Source organism: Mycteria americana, chromosome 4 (assembly GCF_035582795.1).
Source record: "Mycteria americana isolate JAX WOST 10 ecotype Jacksonville Zoo and Gardens chromosome 4, USCA_MyAme_1.0, whole genome shotgun sequence".
NCBI lineage: Eukaryota > Metazoa > Chordata > Aves > Ciconiiformes > Ciconiidae > Mycteria > Mycteria americana.
The window spans coordinates 49,683,633-49,699,132 of record NC_134368.1 but is presented as its reverse complement, the minus strand read 5'-3'; the positions used below and the strand labels follow the sequence as shown (position 1 = coordinate 49,699,132).

General features: G+C 37.6%; 1 protein-coding gene across 3 annotated transcripts in view; it reads left to right on the top strand.

The window, feature by feature from the left end:
- Positions 1 to 15,500, top strand: part of LOC142409185 (uncharacterized) — a 68,388-nt gene that overhangs the window by 4,067 nt on the left and 48,821 nt on the right. For all 3 annotated transcript variants that reach the window (XM_075500412.1, XM_075500411.1, XM_075500413.1), the window contains exons 5-8: positions 289 to 377; positions 3,111 to 3,210; positions 4,601 to 4,644; positions 5,826 to 5,903. In XM_075500412.1, coding sequence (XP_075356527.1) covers positions 289 to 377; positions 3,111 to 3,210; positions 4,601 to 4,644; positions 5,826 to 5,903 — 311 coding nt within the window. The remainder of the gene's footprint in view (positions 1 to 288; positions 378 to 3,110; positions 3,211 to 4,600; positions 4,645 to 5,825; positions 5,904 to 15,500) is intronic.

Below are 15,500 nucleotides of genomic sequence, written 5' to 3'. Positions count from 1 at the left end.
AAAAGCCTAGGGAATATACCAGTTCATTGTAGTTGATCATCTGTGAATGGACTAGCATTCTTTAAAGACTGACTTATTTTTCTGTGTGCTGGAAAACTATGGTTAAAAGTGTGTCTAGGGCTTTTAGCCATTTAACTGGTTTGCGTTGTTGGTAATTTTAATGATTATACTTTGCTTAGACTTGCTATGAAGTGGATCTATTGTCTAATACTAATAAAAGGCTTACAGTAGATACTACGAAATGCTCATAGATCTGGTGTTTTGTTTCGTTTTTTTTTTTGGTAACAGAAAGAAAACCTAAAAGGAGCTGGTATCACTGATTTAGAGAGTGGCAAACAATTTCCAGAGAGCATTCATAGCATGAATGTATATCTTGGGTGAGTTATTTTAACAAGTTGTTTTTATTACGGAAAAATAATTTTAAGACATTGACTACATGAAATTGGTTTGTTTTGTAAGGAGAACCACCTAGTAGGTGAGGTCACCTTTGCATTATTCAGGCAACCAGAGAAAAAACCCTTTTGTTTGTAACTTGTAAATAAACTTTTAATTTAGAACCTTGCCAGTTGTGACTCCTTAACGTTACATCTCCTGTGAATCCTCAGGTTTTAGTTCAAGCCAAAATAGTTTTAGTTTAATTATAACAATCGCAAAAATCCTTTTTCATATGTGGAGTATCCTCTTGCTGCATGGAGCAGTTGTTTAGGATGTTGTCACTAGAAAAGTGCAACCGAGGAATTAAAGTACTGGGACACGCTCTGAGTGCTGTAGGAGGTTCCACTAGGCTGCACTAAATTGTGTGTCAGGCTTTGTACCATTGAAATTTTGGAAGCTGGCTTTCCAGGATGGATCACTGTTTTGAAAGATCTCTGTTGCCTCCTTTATGATACTAAAGGCCTCCCATAAATCTCTAAATGCAGGTATTCTAGCTACCTGTTTGTGAACAACGCATTTTCTTTGTCACCATCACCTTCTTCAGATGTGTCAATGTCAACCAAGTCCATCAAAAGGGAAGGACTGAGAAATGGGACAATGGTCAGGTGTTCCCAAAAGCCAGCATCTCTTCCAGTTGATGATCCTGGTGATCCTGTTTTGCTTTTCCATCCTCCATGTCATATATATTATCCCTCCTGTATTTCTGTTTGGTGTATTTCTGAAGTCTGTGCACACAGTCCCCCCTCTTTTACATTAATCTTTATGGAAAAACTGCTGTGCTCTGTCTTTTATCATTACCATTGCACTTGCCAAAAATGCATCACTGGCAGATAGCAGGGTATGGCTGTACCTAACACAGCATGTATTTTTCTCTGTAAAACAAGAACCTTTTAATAGATTAGTCTTTTTAAATTAGTCTTTAGTGTTTTCTGTTGTTGCTGGATTTTCTGTTTGTTGAATTTTGACTTGCAACATTTGCAGATCATGACTAACTGTAAATGAGATCTGAGAGATACTGTTTAAGATTTGTAATTGTGAGAAAATGTTCATTCCAATTCTGGTGATTCATGATTTATTCATTAATTAAAAAAAGCAATGCAAATCAAAGCAGAAAGGACAAAAGCAGGCTAGTATGATGATGAGGCATTGTAAAAATCCATTACTTCTGTCTCTGCTTCATTAACAGATGCTAGGACAGTGGACTCTTAGTTTTCTAATAAAAGCGGTATTTCTTTATGGGCTCCTTAATATCAGTTGCATTGAAATGTAAAGCTATTACAGCCTCTTAAATTAGTCGTTTCGTAAGTTACATTTTTCTTTGACAGCATCAGCAGTGGATGCTTATTCATGCAGCAAATGATAAATTTATATATGCCTGTAAAACAAGTCAATACCAGAGTGTATTGGGTAAAATCTGTAAGTTCTGTAGGTAGTTCACTTTTAATTCCCTAAATCTGTTGATATTTACAGTTTGATTATTGATTCAAGTGTGTAAACTCCATCTGAAAAATTTGCATTGGAGTATCGATCCTGAAGTGATTCTTCTGTCCCTCCTGATTTGGGCTATTAGGAGTTCAGTGGACTGAGTTCACGTGCATTTTTAACAATAAGATCCAAACGGCTTTATTTACTGCTTTTCAAAGGTAGTTACACAGTTTTTCTATCAGTATCCTGTACATATGTATGCAGAAACCCCATTTGTGCTTTTTACCTCTGGCTGTTACTTAACACTATGCCCAGAGATGTAAATTGTTTCTATATGCTGTATATTTGCTTGTTGTTCTAGCTAGTATCCTTTTGGTTCATGTAGCACTGGGGGAAAAAAAGTACATACATTTTATGTTTACATCACTAAGAAAACTTCCTTGTCTTCTAACTTACTTCTTGACAAAAACAGGGCTAAACTGTAGAAAAACACTGTTCTTGGTTTTGTTCTTCAAGGCACATGGTTTACATGGTTTGTGCTTTCAAGCTGCCTATTTCATGAAGAATAGAAGGATCCAGGAGATAGCATGGGTTTAGAAGCCAGGAGCCACGTACTCTGGTCAAAGCTTGCTCACTAAAGTGCGTAAACTTGAGCAGTTGACCTGGGCGAATATTTTCAAGCCTGACTAATTTTGAGTGGGCTGATTCTTACCTGACCAGTCTGGAAAATCTGTTGCCTGAGTTTCTTCAAAAATGACTGCACAGTGCTCTTCTTGAAGTTGGTTGATATTGCGAGTTCTAAAAACACTTATGGAAATTGACCTGAAAGGTTTAAAATTGGAGGGCAAAGTCACCAAGCTTTCTCTGTGAAGAATATTGGTCTTTATACACTCATCTACAAATGAAATAAGAGTAATGAATCTCTGAAAAAACACTATTTTCTGTTACTGATAATAGAAGTGACGCTCTATGCACTATGTTCAAGGCAGTTTCCATGGGCATCAAGATGGGTATTTCAATTATGTTATTTAGGTACCTGAATTTGATAGGGTGTTCTGATGATTGCTTTTTAAAATATTCTTGTTGTATATACAAAATGACAAATTGGTTGTTAAAGTTTATTTCATTGATTTCCTACGGGATTTTTAAGTGATTTCTATCCTGTGTGTGGCAGGCAACTGATTTTTTTTTTTTTTTTAATGATGCTTTAAAAAGTAAAATTACTTACTGTTGTGTTTTGTCATCTTTAGCGCAAGACCAATAAGCAGGGCTCTTGACCTTGGAGCCGATATTGTTGTGACAGGTAGATGCGTTGACAGTGGGATTGTATTAGGACCACTCATTCATTCTGTAAGTACAAGTTAATTTCCATATGATAATGAACATATGTGAATTAATATTCAGCAATCATTGTCGGATAATTTTTGGTTCTTACGAAAATTTAGATACTGAATTAAAAATAATGAGAACCTGAATTTTTTTTAAATTTCTCTCTCTTCCCCCCCACCCCTTACATGCATGAAAAGTTGCTAGCTTTCACTTCTCCTAAACTTATAGCAGGGATATTTATGAACTTGTGTATCATGAAGCTGGAAAGCGTTTTGGTGAAGTTAAGGAAGTCTTACCATGTTTCACCAGTATTTCACTTTTACTCCCCCCGCCGCCCTTTAAAATTTGGTGTGTAAAGTTAAGAAACAAATATATTTCTCTTTACCACAAGGTGGCGGTAGTAGAGCTCACTTTGGTTTGGGGCGGGGGGAGGCACATGAGGTGGCCTAAAACACTGGTCTTTTTCAATGGGTAGTTTTTACTTTAAGTAATTGAGTTTCAGTGCAACATTCCTCAAATTCCTTGAATTTCAACACGTTATACAAGCAGGATATGTGGTTTTCTGAAGTGTTTTGAATAGGTTATACATCTTTGTGTATGACCACACACTGTGAAATATGGAAGCTTTCTTTTGGTGCATATTTAAAAAAAAACCAAACATGAGGGTATGTGTTAATGTCTAGTTACAAACATCCTTTCTAAAACTTCATACTCTTCTGACTTCATGCATGTCAAACATTGCCTAATCTAGAATTAAACTTTCCCATTTATAATTGCCATTACGACTTGTTATTGTATTTCTGGCTGTTTACATTCTCAAAATAGCTGTCAGTGTGTATTATCTACTCCAGAGAGGCCTTACCTAATTTATTGAAAGGTTTTAGGGAGATTTCTGCTAAGCTGTAAATAAGAAACAATGAATATATTGCTTGCACTGTGTTGAACTTGGGGAAAAATAATTTATAGTTAAACAGAAAACATGCTTCCAGTTTTTAAGAATGACTCGGAGTACTCCAGGAACTGATAATTTTCAAAAGTTGAGAAAACATAGTCATTTGTTTACATGACACAAAATAGGTGCTAGACTTCTAAACCTCTGAGTTACGCAAATTTTGAATAACATGAATATTGCACTTCCAATCTTTTTGAAGAGGGTGTGACTTTGAGAATTTATATTTGCTTGGGTGTATTAATAAGAGGAAAACTGAAATACATCAGAGCTCTTTTACTAATTTACTGTATAGCAACTCAAGTCCACATACAGCGTCTGCCAATTATTGTTCTTTAGATTTCTGCAGTTAAGTAAAAATATACCTAATGCATTGTTACTCAAAGCAGTGAACATACTATGTGCAGTTTTCTGTACTGTATGAAACTTACATATGTAACACATTTTGTATTTTTCTTCTAGTTTGGCTGGAATAGGGATGAATTTGACTTGCTAGCTGCGGGAAGGTAAATGATATAAGAAGACATGGGTAAATTTATATTTCATATCATATAAAGTCAGGATAACTTTTTAAGCGCTTAGTGCTTTTGCATATTAGTGAATTCACTTATTTGAATGTTTTTGTTAGGTTTGGGTTCTTTTTTAAGGCTCACTTAATACTCTCTCGTTTGGAACTGAAATTATAGAAACTTCATTCTGGAACCAACGTAAAATAACAAAATGAGGAAAGGCGTGAATGATTTTATTTAGCAGCTTCCTCTTCCTGTCCATTTTGTGTCAAGACATGAAATCTTACAGTACAGACCAGTGATTCCCAGCTTTTTCTGTTTGGCCATCACTGTTCGTAGTTGAGGTGGTAGCAGGTCTTATCCTCAAAGATGCACAGGAGATTCAGGCAGAGGTCAGCATGCTTGTATGGTTTTGCAGAAGCTCAGTGTCAGTACTCCTGTTTGCAAACCCTAGTTGTAAGTCCTGAGGTTAGGAATCTGATGCAGAAAGCATAGTGTAAAAATCTGTCACCTAACTTAACTTTTTGCATCATCTGACTGCGTTGAAGTCCATAAATGAGTGACTACTTAGGTAACCCAAGTACACCTAGTAGTAGTATGCTTGGACCTCCTGTTGCTTGAGAATAAATACAGAGAGAAACTCTAGCTCCACTGAACTGGGGATGATAGAGAGATGAGGATTTTCCCTGTAATTCTATTGAGGGTTTATGGACTACCACAATCAAAGATCTGAAAATCATAATGCGTAATCGTAATACATTCTGTCCTTCACATTGGAAGTGAGATCTTGTAACTCTTGATTTAAAAATGGGCTTTGCACATTTAGTTACACACAATGCAGCCTGCTAAGATGCTGAATTTAGATCAAGACTTCTTGAAATGACCAATGAAACTTGGGGTTTTGTGTCAGATAATCTTTTAGGTGTTCATTTTTTTTCAGGAAATTCATTTGATTCTTCTTGTAAAAGTTACTCCTTTCAGCTCTTCTTATATTCATCTTTCAGAATCCCTTGTTATGTTTAATGTGTAATTTATAAATGTGTTAGATGCCTGTGGATGAAAAAAAATAGCATGTTCTGTTATTTAGCTTCGTTTCCACTGTACTGCTATATTTTAAAGCTGGATTTATGAAACTTGCTTTTACAGATTATTTAGTTATTTGAATGCCATTTTCCCAGCCTTGCAGGTCATCTCATTGAATGTGGTGCTCAATGTACCGGTGGAATATTCACTGACTGGCATGCAGTACCAGACTGGTAGGTAACTGTGACATCAGCATGTATGTTTGTAGTGGTCCAAAGATGAGGTTTCTTACTCTATCTGTGTTGTGAAAACTGCTTCTACTGTATTCTTTTGGGGGAGGCAATATGGGCCTCTTGATATTTTTCAGCCTTAGTGTTACTCTTCTGCAAGGTCTATTCTCCCTATTGCAGTTTTCCTTTCTGGTCAACTGGGGGCTTTCTTTGTTAACTTAAGAAGCAGATGATTTGAAAAAAAAATTTACCCCTTTGATTTTTTTTTTCTTTTAGATTACTTTTTCTGTTTCCTTTTTTATCACCTGCTTTTTGGAAAGATTCGTTATTGGCTTTCATGTATGATTGTAATGGAAAAGACAATATGCATATTTTGGATGCTGTTTCATCAATCTTCAGTTAGATCAGTTGCCTACTGTTCAGTCACAAATTTTATATAATTTGCTTTGGTAGGGATGAATGTATGCCACAGTCCTCTCCTCCTGTATGACCTGATCTCCACAAATGTGTTGAGCTGTCAGTCCTTTCAGAAAGTTATGTGCGTATCTTGTGTTCAGACGAACTGAATTGGACTTTCACATAGGTAGGTCCTTCTGCCTACTGAGAAGTACCACAAGGAAGGACTAATGTGGCCTGCTTTTGACCAACTTGTTTTTAAGAGTAGTTTAAAAGTAGTCGGGGAACGTGTTTTGCGTAGGATGAGTGATTCTGGCTGCAGTTTATTCCCATTTTCCTTGGTATGAGAGGGAGGAATCTTGTCCTGTGCTGTGTCATGAGAAAGGCGGTGCTTCCTTTGCTTGATGGGAGGAAGGGGCTGAAGAGCAGCAGGAGAGATGCAGGAGAGGAGGGTGGCTTTCATCTGGTGTGTTCCTGCTCCCAAGTTGACCCTGGGAAGGAGGCCACGGGGGGGCAGCCTGTAGTCCAGCTGGATGAACCAGCAGGACGCTGTGCCCTGCAATCTGAAGAGCCGCTCTTCTGAGTTAGTTCCCTAGGGCTGCCAAGCTTTTTTCTCCTACTTGTAGTGACTGTTTCTGATTCACAGTGTGATCCTGAAAGATGTATTCTGCTTTTCTGAGTTCCTGAACACTGCTGATTTACAGGTGAAGGCACATATGGCATAGAAAGAAACAGGGTCAGACATTTCTTTTCACCTATTAGAAGGCTACTAGCCCTGAACAAACTGCACTCACTCTTCACCGTTGTGTTCAATGGGAAATCAAATGAGGGAGTTTATAGTAATGAGACACTGTTCAGTTTGGAAATTTGTAACTGCTAATCTTACTCCTATTCTGATGTATCTCCTGATGATTTTATTATCCTGTATCATGAAACTTCTTAAAATCTCCTGTAACTGTGACTCCAAAAGACCTTTCTCTATAGAAGAATGAAAGAAAAAAATAATACTACTTTTCTTATTAAAATGCTTGGTAGTTCTTTATTTTTAAGGATTTTTCTGTGAGAAATGGCAGTCTGGTTTGAAAAAAAAATAAAGGAAGTTTGAGTATATAAGCTATGAGCAACTGGAGTGGGAGTAGCTAATTTTATGGACAAGTATATGTACATTGTATATCCATAGCTAATACTCGTGTGTGTGTGTATAAAAATCATAAAACTGTGTCTAAAATCATAGTAGTCTTGTGGCTTAGAGCTAACTGGTGCTGACTTGAATCGCTACTAAACAATATAGAAAGCTAGCACCCAATATGGCTCTGTTACCTTGTCCCTATCGATGTGCACGCATACTTCTGAACCATGCATGATTGTATCTGTGCTAATACAATGGTAATTTATTTACCTTCAGGTTAAGTCTACTAAAGCATTAATCACGATGCCTTTAAAACTGGTGGTTTTGTTTGCAAATTGAAAAAGTCTTAGGCATTTGATTGATGAAATTCTTGAAATACAGGCTGATGTGTAACATGCTTTTATGATAAAATCCTAAAAACTAATCAAAATAAAACCAAAATGACATGTGAGCTTTAATTTTATATTTGGAGAGGCAGAGTAGAAGACTGACTAAAGTGGACTTCTGGTCCAGCACATCAGTTTAGGATATAGGGGGAAGGAGGGAGGGGAGGAGATTTGTTAGAGATCTTTGCTTACCCCCCCTGCGCCCTCCCCAATAGTTGTTTACTGTCTTTAGGCCCAAATGCATGAAGGGGATATATTATGAAAGCTTTTGGGCTGCAGAAAAATGCATTTTCCATTTGATAGCTTAGTAACCTGTTGACTCCTTAAGTTAAAGAAGCTTGATGGTGTGGGTTTTCTGTTATTTAGATGGTCTGAATCTGTTTTTAATGGATGCAGATAATGCATTGCATAATAACGCACAATAATAGTATGATAATTCATAGTTTCAGTAATGACCAAAACATGCAATACCTGCTGCCACCAACATTACTTATATTGCCAATAGGTCAACAGAGCTCTGACAGAGTTTGCAGAAGTTACTTGACTATAGTCTATTAATGATTTCTCCCTAACTTAGGAAAAGCTACATTTTTAGCAGTCTCCTGAAAGTAAGCGTGTGTAATTTAGATCTCAATAAATCCTAGTGTCTGTGATATATAAGGTTAAATCCAAACCAGCCCAACAAAGTCAGTAAATCTGGGGGGAAGAAGCCAAGTCAGATCTCTGTGTTTGTCGTTAAAGTGCCTTTCACATAACGAATTTCTCACTGCTGTGAGTGCGTTCATGCAGTCAAGACCACTTGCCATTCAGCTCTGCAAACGTTTACTGGACCTTTACCCTATAGCTTAAGAAAACCTTTCACAGCATTTATGCTGTTCTCTGGTGACTAAACACTAGGGGGCAAGCTCTCTCTTTTCCTCACATCTTATTGCGGAGGGTAGGTTTGGTTATGATTAGAGTCAGGTCATTTTTTTACTGTCTTTGGGTTTTTGTTTTTTTTCTTCCTGAGAACAGTAGTCCACGTTGCTCTTCTGTCTTTGGCTGCTGAAAAAGGTCTAAGTGCACTGCTAAGAAGGACTGATGGGTATGAGTTTTTCTAACTTGTAAACAAAAAAGGGAAGAATTTATCAAATTTTAGGCTTATAAACCTTATCTGTCTATTGTTTATGCATAAGCAAAAATAATTAACTATGTAAACAAGAGCACTTCAAATTAAACTAAGTAAAGCCAGGCAAGTCAGAGTCAGAGCTCACATTCCATGCATATATTATCATGTCTCCATGAGTACTGAGGCAGTTGATTAGACCTACTTCATTCATCCAACACAGTTTTTTAGTTTCTTAAATTTTCTTGAAATGTTTGATGCAGACCACTTCTGGGAACTCAGCTCCACTGCAAAAGGGTGCTTTAAGTCTCGGGAATGTTCATGTGGGTACATTGTGGCCATTGAATGGCTATTAAAACCTAAGCTATTCTTTCTCTTTCTTTGTTGTCTTGGTAAAGTAAGTTTTTAATGTAAAACAAGTAAAATGCATGTTCCAACTCGTGACTCTCCGAGTTACTTTAGTTGATAGAAGCCAGACTCAGTTGATTTCTGTCTGCTGACCTAAGTCACTGGGATTTCTTTGATTGTGCTGGGTGTATCTCCTTAATGTATTTGACTTAAAGGCAGGAATCTTGAAGCTGTAAAGTTTCGTCCAGTTTTCATGAATAAAGGGCAGACAGGTAGAGGGGATAGATGCTGTCTATTTTTCCAGTGAGAGGAAGGCTGCTTGACTCGCCTCTTGTGTGGATTCTCTGATGTTTAGCAGAGAAAATGTAAGAAACCATTAGTTCACAGTTTATAGAAGACCAATGTGCATTCTTAAATGACTGATTTTAAGTAAATGTTATCAAAAAAGGCACTTACTCCTTTTCTGTTATTTGTGTAGTAATATATGTCAGCAGATGGTCAGAAGAAGTGATAATACATCACTGCTCCCTATTTAATGTCTAGTGCACAGCACTCAATAGGGAATTAATGCAATGTGTCAAAATGAACCGTGATGCCAGAACTATATTGATGATGCACAGCTCTGTATTTAATTTCATTTAACCCCAGACATCACTGTCTCTTACTATTAATTTAGTGCCAGTGGGTGATTAGTACATTGTTTTGTTTTGTTTTGAAATGCAGGAGAGAATAAACTAATGCTGATCAGTAGAGTAATCATTTTGAGGAGATGATAAACACTGACATTTTGCCCTAAGCCAAGAGTGTACAATGGTTGAGACTGCATAATCCTCTTGCCTGGGATGACCGAAAGGGTAAGTCAATAGTTGTAGTCTCTTAAGGGCTGGATCCAGATTGCTTAATTTGGGACTTGAACAGAATCCAGCATGTGAGTCCCAACCAGCAATGTGGAATGCCTTTTTCTCTGTAGCACCATCTATTCCAGGCAGCTGAAAACACCAGGTAGCCTGTCTGATTGGGTTGAAATTGTCTAGGCATTAAGAGTTTACATACAATGCGTGCTCTGAAATGCCCTAGTCAGGGGAGATAAGTGATGCAATCAATAAATTCTGCCTAAACCGGAAATGCAGCAGAAGTTAGGAAATGTGCTGGTACCTACATGTAAAGAAATGCATATACCTTACCCATAAGTTTGTGCTGATCTTGCCTGACGCACGTTAGCAGTTTTGAATTGGTCGTAAAAACACCGCTAGAAGTGCTAGCAGCTTCTACTTTTTGCCTAATAGTATTGCGGTTAAAATACATGCCCAGGGAGTTAAGAAACTTGGCTTAGAGCTCTCCTCAGGGCGACATTCGTTGAGTCACATCCTAGGAAACAGCATTAGCTGTAAAGCTAAAAGTTCATACCGCAGCCTACTTGGACCCTGGTTCACTTCCATGTCACATGCATTGCTGTGGCTTTTTTGGTTTTTGTTTTCTTTCTTGCAGCATCTTCCCCTGCAAGTAAATGTACTACACTAACTGTCCCATCTTTTGTTGCCAGTAATCTCCTCATCTACCACTAGTGGCCTGAATGAGATACTTGAGGGGGTTTGGCACCTGATGAGGGAAGAAGTACCCATTTTATCTCGGAGAATGTCTTTCTCCCTGAGCCAAACAGGACCCAGTACTGATGGTGGATTTTACTTTTTTTGTAATGCAAATGGTGTAAGATATGCGGCAAAACAAGAAGGAAGGCTATCTTCATAGCTGCACAGAGGTTGAATAGTGCATTGTCCCAGAGCAGACAGAGAGGAGATCTCTGCTTAGACAGTTCATGTTATCACCTGTGACATGCCCATAAACTGTAACATTTCTGAGAATCAAAACTGAAGAAAAAACAGCATTTTACATGGAAAAAATTAATCCAAGAGTAAGTCATTGGCAGGCAGAGAATTGACAGGAGACTCAATTTCAGAGCCCAGATTCCTGTTAGAGTAGGACAGCAGCTGTAGGTGGTTGATGAGAAGGTGGCTTCAGCAGCAAAACCAGTTTTGGAACTTTGTTACCCCTGTGCTGTAGTCAGTGAGGATCTGCTTTAACTGTTAACTCCCTACGTAGCCCCAACTTGGAGAGGGTTTCTGAGGTTTAATCTTAGCTTAGATTTATTCAATGCTCTGGTTTACTAATGCATATAACTTATTTAATTGTTAAATACCAAACATACAACCCGAAACAGACATTTTGTATAAAAGAATGGTAGTTGTCATCTCCTTTCACGGACTGATGTATATTACTTCCGTATTTTAACTCTGTGTTAAAAGAACTGCTCAAAATGTTTTAAAAGTAGTACTTTCATATTTCTCTCTAGTATTGTATTTTATTAATTACACGATCATATAATTTAATTTGAATTTATTTTAGTAGTTTCCTTTCAGAATTGTTTACATTGCTTGATATTGCCCCATCCTACTAGGGGATTTTATCACTAAACTGATGCAATTCTTTTCTTATTGAAGGGTGCCACTTTGGATGCCATGACTGTAGTTGGTGCTGAAGTTCAAGTTCATAGTTCTGTGGTTTAACTCCCCTGCTACACTATACAAAATTACAACTTGGCTGTGGGTTATGGCCAGCATAAAGTTGGCATGTTACAGAGCGGATGTCATATGGTCTATAGTCATTCAGCAAAACCTACTAGTGAATGGGGCAAAGAGTTACTTCTTTCAGTGGAAGTGATGGTGTGATCATAGTATCTGTGGTATGTGCTAGAATACCCTGTCCAGGTAGCTATTGCTGCTAGTGAGCTCTAATGCCAGGTTTAAGTAGCCATAACTTGACTGAAACATGCCATAGGGGTGACTTTTTGTTTCCAAGCTGAAAATTAATTTTAAGTCATGTCTTTTAGCAATATACAAAATACATTTTTCTCTTAAGCATGCATATGTTAGTGGGGGTTATTATTGGCATCTGCTATGAGGTAGTATAGGATATATGTATTTTCCCAGTCATCCAGTTACAATACAGATGGAATCTGGGGGCTTCTTGCTCAATTCATTGCATCTCTGTTTTGAATTGTTAAAAAGTAAGGGAAGCTTTCAGAGCTGACCTGACCTGGGAGGACACACATCTTCTGCAACTAACTGAGCATTCAGGAAAGTTCATTGGGTGGTATTGGACGTTGAGGAAGAAATGTCCCTCATGCTTATCTCGGATGAAGGCAAAAAGTCTTCCTTGATACCTTTGCTAACTGTTGAAACAGAGTGACAATGAAAGAGATGACCAAAGAGTAAGTAGCTGATTGTGGTGTTCTTTTCATTGACCTTCTGGGTTGTGGATTTTAGAATGGTTTAAATATAGCTAAAAATTCTTATCATGCTAGGACATGCTAGTGTCTTGTGTCAGCATGCCTGTCCTAGGAAGACTTTTGTTTTTTCCCCTTTTTTTGGGGGGTGGTGTGGTGTGGTGTTTGTTTTTGTTCTGTTTTGGGTTTTGTTTGGGGGTTTTTTTTGTGTTAGAATGTCTTCTATCCTTCATAAAATTTTCTTACAAGCTTTGAGTCAACACTTTGCTGCAAGTGGCAAGAGCTGAGTGCATTTTTTTATATAGCAAATATGTCTCAACCTTAGAGGCTATTTAGAAGCTGTTCCAGAAAGTACATTTGTACCCATATGGTCTCCTTCCAGCTACTCTGGCAGCATAAAAAAATTCCACCGTAAAGAACCCCTGACTTTAATGGCCCTGAGATAACAGGAAAATTAGAGTCTCTCCTTCCTTTTGCATACTAAGGGACCTGAATAATAGTGTTGTTTATATTGATACTGTTTATCTGCTGTCTTCCATGATTGGTCTGCTTTTAAGGACTTAAGTGTTTGCCAGATTTTAACCATTTTAGAGGGTGAAATTTCTCTCTTTGCCTCACTACATTCTTGTTGGTTTTTGTTTTTTTAATGGTTCGGGTCATTTAAGAGTGGAGCTTGGGCAAACTGAAGTTTAATTGATGTTAGTAGGCTCGGTGGCTCAGAGTAGAAAGTTGAGTGTCTACAGTTTACCTCTTCTTCCTTCAAAACAAAGATCACTGGGGAGTAGGTGCAGGAATGTGTCATAAGAGTTGCATGTGGTGATGGCTTAGATCGAAGTGGGCTGCAGCAAGGATACCAGTTGTCACTGCACTGGGTAATCTGTCTTGATGGAAGTGATTTCAGTTTTGGGTAAGTGATTCTAATAAGCTGCATTGAGCCTGCTAGCAAGGAACCTGGTGCCGTTTTCTTTAAGGCAAGACAGCTAGATGGTAGGGTCAAAGCACACAAGCATGGCACCAAGAGAGTGAAAGCTCCTTAATTCTAGCTTTGTTCAGTCACTGATCCTGCTGTGTAACACTGGGCAAATCATGATGCTTCCCATATATGTCTCCTTACCTGTAAAATTGGGATAATTACATATGTTAGTCTGTTACCCTACATTAATGTTCAAGGTCAAGAATTGAGAGGTTTTTTGAGTGTTGGGTTTTTTCTAATTCACACTCCAAAATGTTGAATGTTACATACTTCTTGCCACCATCTTTTCTCCCTCCTCTTCCCCTCAAAAAAAAAATCTAGACTAACTTGTATAAAAAATTGTTGATTCCATTCAATTCTTTGTATTCACCAGGGTGGGATTTTTTGTTTCCCTTTGTCTGTTTAGTGGTTTAAATAGTTTCAAAGACCAGTCTAATGAAGTATAATCTTTACTAATTCAACGTGGGCTTTCCTAGGTGTCCTCCAGCTACCATACTTTCCAAGTTTTGTACACTATAAGTATTAAAGTTGCTGATCTCTGGTAACAGAGCTTGTCTCTTAATCCTTTTTTTAAATAACAGGGTTATGTTTGAAGCTTCCCGATGATAAGGAATCTGTTCAAACTCCCATGAACTTTTACAAATGTCACTTAAGAGTTCACTGGTTTCTTTGCTTACTTCCTTCAAAACTTTGTGGATTTATGTTATACAAACTATGTTCATCTAACCTTTGCTGATAACCAGTCTGGTGGTATGTTCAGCACATTGTTCCCACTAGCACCCAAAAATAATAAATTTCAGGGATGGACTGATTTTTAAGTATGTACGAAGGACCTGAAGGTCATTGACTTTACTGGGAATGGTGATGTTCACCACCTTTCATTATTAGGACCTTCTTAGAACAATTTTGCTTTTGCAAGTGGCTGTATCTCCTTAACTCCTCTTTTTGTGTTGTTTTTGTGTCTCTGGGACACTTTACGTGCACAAATTTCCAACTTCCTGTGAGAGGGGAGTAAGCCAGGTAGCCTTTTTAGAAGAATATTAAGGTTCTATTTTAATTTTCAGGTACTTGTAAATTTTATCTTTTTTAAGTTATTACTTTTGCTAAAATTCTCTGTAAATAAAATACAAGCCTTTTAGCCAGCAAAGCAGGTATCTAGATCTCATCCACATAACCTTGAAAATTCTGCCCTGCTACTGTAACGACCAGCGTGTGTCTCTTACTATGAGTTATTTGATCACTTTCTGTATATTACTCTTGTGAGAATGTGAGGAGGAGGAACATATTCATTTACAAACATGTCTATAACTTTGTTTTACTGCTTTTCTTTTTGCTATGCCTTATAATTTTCCGTTCATTCTGTCTTTTATTACTGTTCTGGGCTGAAGATCTTTCATACATCCTTCTGTTTTCTGATTATAACTTTTCTGTGTATAATTTATTATTAACATGTGAAATTGTCCTTAATGGGTGTGATTATTCCTGTTTCCTACTTCCCTTCATCTCTGAGGCTTCCAGCACAGTCTGTTCTTCCTGCTTTGACTGCCTTTTTACAAATCTAGAGTGCAGGATGTATTTACGTGTCTTCACCTTCATGCTGTGTGTGCTGCTGTAGCCAAACTAGGCTAGAATTAGCAATCATGTTTTTTCTTCTGGACTTACCTGTTTAATCATAGTCCTCCAATTGTTTTGGCTCCTTTTTACTTTAACCGTTTCTGTTAGTGTCCTTCTCCATTCCCTTCCCCACTTCTCTCCGTTTACTGTTGGTATCTGTTGTTATATCTGCACTCCTTTGCCAGGCAATAAAATCCATCCTCTTATTATTTTGGTTGAGCAGTTTGTTCAGTGATTTTTTTTTTTTTCTTGTGTATGTTTCTGCAGAATCAACCAGATATGTTCTAACTCTTGATCAGTTGTATTTAATTAGTCATTACCATAAAATTCTGGTATGTTGTTACTCATTTTTCTTTTCACTTTCCC